The 7,501-nt window shown below is 31.7% G+C and overlaps 1 protein-coding gene across 1 annotated transcript; it reads right to left on the bottom strand.

Moving 5' to 3' along the window:
- Positions 1–1,016: 1,016 nt before the first annotated feature.
- On the bottom strand, positions 1,017–2,671 carry LOC115962860 (putative methyltransferase DDB_G0268948). Its single transcript, XM_031081736.1, has 2 exons — positions 2,451–2,671; positions 1,017–1,659 (listed from the first exon to the last, which is right to left on the bottom strand). The coding sequence occupies exons 1-2, from the start codon at positions 2,598–2,600 to the stop codon at positions 1,027–1,029; spliced, it is 783 nt and encodes a 260-aa protein (XP_030937596.1). The 5' UTR covers positions 2,601–2,671; the 3' UTR covers positions 1,017–1,026.
- Positions 2,672–7,501: the final 4,830 nt, after the last annotated feature.

Raw genomic sequence — 7,501 nt, 5'->3', positions numbered from 1 at the left:
GAGGGAGTGTTTATAGCCAATGGTAGATAAATAGTACTTAAAGATGAAAAATGAATCTTGAAGAGCTAGTAAATTTAAAACAATTTTAAGTGACGCATGTGCTCATGAAGCAAATTGGATATTTTTGAAAAGTTTAGTATTACCTGACATTAGCCCAAATCTTAAAACTGGTTTTTGTATTTCATCATTCTTTCTTTTTAATTAAATGGTTGGGAGGCTACGTTTTACTTTGTCAAGTGGTTTTTCCCCCTCAATAGAAGATATATTACACAGGACAAAATATTATTATTATATTTTTTTTTTAATAAGGGATTACAATTTTATCTCAATAATAAATTTAAAAAATACACAAAACAATTGGAAAAAGGAGAAAAACATGTCTCTTATTAAAGCCAAAGATAAGACTCCTGTTGCGGAGAAGCGTGGTGGGCCAAATTCTGTGCTACCATGTTAGAGCTAGCTAGAAGCACATCGATACAACAGTATTTTGAGGCCAAGCACAGAGAGAATGATCACGGCTGCAAATTTCAGCAAGGAGCCAGCTTGGATCACCCTCGTAGTAGATCATATTACTTAGGCCTCGATCAGACACAAACTTGATGGTGGCTTCACTGGCTTGTAACAAAGCAATATCTTCGGCATAATGATCATTCTCCAGTACTTATTGTTTACTAAAAGCAACAGTAACTAAACAAAGATGGTCACTTGCAAATAAGTTGCAATGATACAAACAACCACAGTAACTGGTGGGACGAAAAATGCACAAGAAAGGCAACACTCTACATAAGCCAAGCCCTAAGAAAGGACTAGGATTTCAGCGAAAAATTTAAGGCCCACATTGTTTAATTTAACACTTTTTCAAGAGCAATAGTAACTAGAGAATTTCAATGGCACATATGGAGAAGGCTACTAAATTAGTATATTACTATTAACCATTACAATATCTTATGCAAATATCATAAACAACCCTCCACTCCCTCTTTCCCCAACCCCCTTACCCTGTGGAGTTTTTAAAAAAAAAAAAAATTAAAGCTTAACTTTTCCAGCAAGCATAAAGCCCTTATAGGTTATTGATCTGATCAATGTAGGTCCTCCCCAAGCATTTTCAAGTTCTTTAACCACGCTTTCTGATAACAAATCAACACCTTGGTCTTTGGCTGTATTTACTGGAGACCATGACCTTAACATATTCAAGAATTTCTCAAATGACACCTCTTGTGGTATATCTAGTTGTTGTGGTTTCCCCTCACATCCTATACCTACACTTTCAAAAGGAAATGGAAGTGTCTTATAATCATCAAATACACTTTCTATTTTTGGTTCCCAATAGGGAAGAGTTGTGTCATAAAAACGCTTCATTATGGGATCAAAAATGGGACTAACTACTATGCCTTTATAAGCCCAAACAGCAATTACACCTCCTGGCTTTCTTAGAAGCCGTGTCACTAGGGAGTAGAACTTTGGGAGCTCAAACCAGTGGACAGCTGTGGCCACAGTAATCAAATCAACTGAATTTTCTCCTCCAATCAAGGCCACTAATTCATCATCTGTGATGGATAATGGAGTGTGGAGATATCGAATGCGAGGGTGTGGCATTGCAAGTTTCAACTGAGCCTCACTCACATCGGTTCCAACTACTTGCTCATAATGCTCGGCAATCTGTCAAGAACAATGTAATGCAATTCTATCAATATTAGTTTTATTTGATTCTTCATAAACATCAAGATGCGAGGAGACAATTTTATTTTGCAGAAAAGTAACAATAGTTTTTTTTCACTTTCTTCAGTCTAACTGTACAAGATACGGACAAGTTCATGGATTAATACATGTAATACCCAAGATGAAATAACTCTTTTGCTAGAGATTAAGAGTTGATAAATTAACTCTGAACATTTTTCTTTTAATTTTCTAACTCAACTAATTCAAGGGTTGGGATTGAAAGTTAATTTTTAATTCTCAATCTTAGCCATTGATCGCAAATAGAGTTTTAACAATTTCTGCTTTTCTGATATTATCCATGTAAATGAACATCACTAAAAAGCACCATCAATTGAGAGCTCAATTGTGATAATCAGACTAGTAAATTTACATTACGGGTGACATGAATCTAGGCTCTAACGGTACAGGTCTTAGAACATCTTATTATGCTAGTCAAACTAGCGATTTGGTAGAAGAATAACTAAACACCCATATAAACAGCACACATCAAGCTCAATAATCAGCCATATAATTTTTTGTTTATACTTCGGTCCCTCATAACTTGAAATCTTAGCTCCAAGGGAATAGTAAGATGCTTCAAGAGAGGTGGGATATGCGCCCAAATTAGTGGCAAAAAAAAAAAAAAAAAATTATAAGCACAAAATGTAAATTGCTCAACAGAAACTGGCTAATTAAGATGGATCAAACTACAATGTAATTGAGAGATGTAGAGAGGAAAAAAAGAAACTAACACCAATAGCAGCTTGGCCATTGCCGGTGCCAACATCCCAAGCTAAAGAGTGGTGAGGAGTGAGAGCAGCCAGCATAGAGTACCACTCGGTTGGATAAGTTGGCCTACCATTCAAGTAAAAATCAGCTTGCTTGTCAAACTTGCCAGCCATTCTCTTAGGTTAAGCTTGGTCTGTTGGTCTTGTGAATTGCTTCCGTTTTCATTTTTAAAGTCGTTGCTGCTTGCTGTTAATTGTTTTCCGAAGCTTATGACGTATATGCTTACGTCTCAGCATCCGTAATTGACTTTAATTATACCAGCAAGTCTGGTACCACGACCAGGGCGGCTCAAGGCCTACGCAAGTTAGGCCTAAGACCCCCACCTAAAAACAAAATTTTCTTCCAAAAAAAATACCTCATTTTTCATAGTTAAAAGTCAATTTTTTTTATAAAATTATATATATTTTCTAAAGGTTGTACATTTTTTTATTAGTGATGTACAAGTTTTACTATTGGCTTACAAATTTCTATGTTATTAATCACAAAAAACGTGATATAAACATTTATTAGTTAAATTGATGAAGTTCACCAATGAGAAACAATATCAAATTATATTTTGAACATTTTATGGTGCTTTTAATAAGCGCTTTTTTCTTTCTCATTTCTATTAAGACTCTCAAAGTACAAGACTAATAAAATCTTAACTCAATTGAAACCCTAAAATATTTCAAAAAGATGTTGCAAATGTGTGTTATCATCAATTATAGATTAATTTCCCCTAATAGTTTAAAACTTTAATTTTTGTAAACTAATATCCTACAAAACCATACATCAAATAATATCTATCTCTCTCTCACTCTTAAAATCAAAATATAAAATTAAAATTTAAATTACAACTTTATTTAACTATGCATCGTTTTATATCCAAAATAAAGTATCTTTTTTAATCGCAATATATTTTTATTTCTTTTTATTAATATTTATAATTCAACTATGATATTCAATTTTCTATATAAAATTAACATTAGTCTAGTTGGTATTATTTATGTATTTAATATATCAAATTAACCTTAATTTGATTAGTATTAAATAATTTTGTTTAATTAATATTTACATATTAAAGGCCCCACATAAATTTTTTGTCTTATGCCCCAAATTATGTTGGGCCGCCCTTGGCTACGATTATTTTCACAACTTTACTACAATTTTCCATGTGTCGACTTGTGAGTGGTACAATCATAGACCCACATAAACTTAACATTTTATTTCCACTACTTTTAACTTGTTACATAAGCAAGTTATAACAAAAGTAGTAGAAATTTTTGTGTCAATGGACTTATGGCTACCCGCCCACCTGGTGGGATTCATCTAGACCAAAGTTTAATTCGTACCTTTTCTATCTTTGTAGGTGGCTTTTTTTTTTTTTTTTTTTTGGGTGGTTATGAGTCATTCTGTTAAGTTTCGTAGTCATAGTTTGTTTCTAGCTTGCCATTGGCTAACACTAGTATTAGGCGTTCTATTAAAATGAAATTTTAACACATTAAAAATTTATTTATTTATTTATTTTAATACACCATTTTATAATGCTTCTTATATCACTTATTTTATTTTTATCATTTTAATTAAATATATTTTTTTTTTGTTATTTCTTTTTTGTTGCTCCCAAAAGCATTATGAGAGAGAACATTTAAATAACTATTAATTAAGAGAGATGTTACGTTTACAACATTTTTACAACAAATTACAAGTGGTTGGTTGTTATTTGTTCAAATTTGAAATTAATACTAAGATTACTTTTTTGCCCCAACAATAACAACCAGTAACAACCTTCCACTTAAGATTTGTTGTAAAAATGCTGTAGACTTATCATTTCTCATTAATTAATTAAAACAATCTTGAAGAGAGAGAAAGTTTGAATAGGGTGGTTACCTGCCCACCTGGTGGGATTCATCTAGACCAAAGTTTAATTCGTTCATTTTTTTTAATCTTTGTAGGTGACTTTTCTTTTTCTTTATTTTTTCTTTATTTTTATTTATTTTTTATTTGGTGGTGATGAGCCATACTATTAAGTTTCGTGGTCATGGTTTGTTTTTAGCTTGCCATTGGCTAACACTAGCGTTAGGCGTTCAATTAAAATGAAATTTTAATACATTAAAAATTTATTTTATCTATTTTAATACATCATTTTATAATGCTTCTTATATCACTTATTCTATTTTTACCATTTTAATTAAATATTCTTTCTTTATTTATTTTTTCTTTTTTGTTGTTCCCAAAAGCATTAGAGACATATGAGAGAGAAAACTTAAATAACTATTAATTAATTACAACAATCATGAAGAGAGAGAAAGTTTGAATAAAAAAATTAAATATTTTTTTTGGCACTTGGCACATGTTTTTTTAGTGTTTGGTGTAAATGATAGAATTAGAATTAGAAAAAATAAATAAATAAAATAAAACACCCAAAATATCCTTACAATGCTAGAATTAGAAATCTAGAATTGCACTATAGCATGTGCCAATTTTTTTGGTATTTGGCACATGGTTTTTTAGTATTTGGTGTGCTAAATTCTAAAAGTTTAGCATTTAATTAGCACAACGGGTGCTAGTAGCGAGGTAATAAGACTCAAATTGAGAGGTCATGTCATCATTGCTGTTTAGTTTAAAGTAAAGTACCTTTTATTCACGTGATGTGCTGCTTCTGTGTGCTTATTCATCTTATTTATACATATTTGTGTTGTTAGATTTGGTTATCGATTTTTGTCTTTCATGATAGTGAATTATTGTTTCTACAACCAAACACCTGCATGAACTGCTTTCATTGTGTTGTTTATATATATATATATATATATAAGGGTTTTAAACTCTAGTTGTCTCAAATTTTATCAAATATTAACCCAATAATTAATTAGATTATTTATATATGCAATAGATTTGAATCAAACAAACATCAAATAAGCATAGATCACATGAATACCAAGAATGATGAGCCAAAAAAACTTTTGAAATTGTGGTTTCAAAGTAAAAAACGTGGGGTGGATTTAACCTAAACAATCCTCAAGGCAACATTTCACTAATAGAATCAATGTTTATACAATAGACTTAACCTTAAATCTACTGCTGCTTCATATAGTACTTACTAGCATGACCACACGTAACTTTGAATTCACAAATTCTTCTACTGTAAAACTCTTACACACAAACTCCCCTATTTGTGACTCTGAGATCTCCACTCAACGATTTAAATCAGCAACTGTGGTTGACTGAATTCTCTATGGCTTCATATAGATTTACACTATGGCAGCAATAACAATACTGTGTTGATCTTTCTCTATATGCTCTTAAACTCTCACGAGTTGAATAGATAAAGGCTCAAATCAACTATGAAAGTCTCCAGTATAGTGAGATTGAGTGAAACTTGTTCATACAAACCCTAGCCGCACATACAGTAATTTATCTCTCTGAAAAGCCTCCCTAGGGATAGCTTATGATGTCCTTTAAATAGCACAACAATTGGATCATGAATCGGGCATGAAACAAGCAAGTTATGAGCTTTTTCACGTGTAAGATTTTTGCTAATATTGCAATCTCGATCGATTGAGCCAGGTGTCGATTGGTGTCGAAGTGACAGTTTCGATCAGTGAAGCTAGTGTCAAGCTGGTGTCAAAGTGACAAAACCAAAACCTTTGTTTATTGCTCTAAACTTGATTCTTTCTTGATCTGAACTTGGATCTTGGTCTTAAACTATAAAATACACTCAATACTCATAAAAAAGACTGTAAATGGATTACATTTGATCATGGTTTGCCAACTTAAAAATATGGGTCTTGGTCTTGCTAACATTTTGTTTGTTTCAGAGATCAATTATGATTGGTGCTTATTTGGGTTTAGGTTAAATTTATGGTAGGTTTCAATTAATTATCATGCTTAATATTTGGTAAAAGGTATTTTTTGCTCTGTTTATAACTTATGCTATGATAGATTGATAGTGTCTTTTATGTTCTCCCCTTCTTTTACTTGGAACCTGCATCCTCTTTTGATTTATCAAATTATTTTAGATTACATTGCTAGTACAAATTCATGTTATACCATTTTCCAAACACACGCATATAATTTAAGAGAAATATTACAAACTATTTTACAACAATTTCATACTATTGAGTTGAAAAGTTTTTATTGATTCTCATCTATTCTACTACTTACATCATTTTTATTACATACCAATAAAAATTTGTTGTATATATAGATAGGTTGTAATAATGTTATTTGAGTTTAGAGAATATTGTTTCATAAAGTAAAAATTCAGGTTCTGGAATTTTCTAAGTGAAAATTCAGAATTAATCATTTTTAATCAGTCGAAGCTTTGGCTCGATTGCTCGAAATGGTAAAGAAAAAATCTTGGAGCTTCTGGATGGCTCAATCGCTATTTGATTCTTGTTTGATCAATCGAAAAAAGCATTCAATCGATCGAAAGAACCTCTCGATCGATCAAAACTCGAAAGCTGAATTTTTTGCAGAATTTTCTAGTGACCGTTCGAAAAGGTTGAAGAGGTTTCATGTCTAGTGAACGGTTTTATGAAACATATTAACTCTCTATACATGCCTTTTGATGAAATATAACACTATGAGTATAAATAGAGGCTTATGTTCACTTGAAAATAACCCAATATCTTGGTTGTATCCTGGGGACAAATTTACGATAACCCTTTAGCAACAATAATGTGGGGGGCAAATATTGTTTAAGGAAAATGATATTGTGTTTCTAAGTTATTTATTTTTTGTTTGTCTTTTGTGTTAACCTTTTTCTTTCATTATTACTTTGTATAATATCCCCAACAATCTTAGACAATATTTCCTATTATGGGAATGATGTTTCAGTGTTGAAGATGTTGAATCATGAGTTGATGACATTGGATCGATTTGATGTAACTAATTTCTCTCGATGGAAAGACAAGATGAAATTCCTACTTACTGCACTCAAACTCTTCTATGTCTTGGACCCGAAGTTGATGCCTTTTCCTATTGCGAGTGATGAAGACACTGATGAGATAAAGGTGCAAAGAAAGAAATGGGA

The sequence above is a fragment of the Quercus lobata genome, chromosome 10, assembly GCF_001633185.2.
Source record: "Quercus lobata isolate SW786 chromosome 10, ValleyOak3.0 Primary Assembly, whole genome shotgun sequence".
Lineage (NCBI taxonomy): Eukaryota > Viridiplantae > Streptophyta > Magnoliopsida > Fagales > Fagaceae > Quercus > Quercus lobata.
Note: the sequence above shows the minus strand (reverse complement) of the source record. Positions and strands in the feature narration are given on the sequence as shown.

Bases quoted from the DNA above. Each gene is read 5' to 3' on its own strand.
- LOC115962860 (XM_031081736.1), bottom strand. From the start codon at position 2,600: ATGGCTGGCAAGTTTGACAAGCAAGCTGATTTTTACTTGAATGGTAGG. The intron at 1,660-2,450 runs GTTAGTTTCTTT...TGTTCTTGACAG, and splicing joins ATGGCCAAGCTGCTATTGGT to ATTGCCGAGCATTATGAGCA.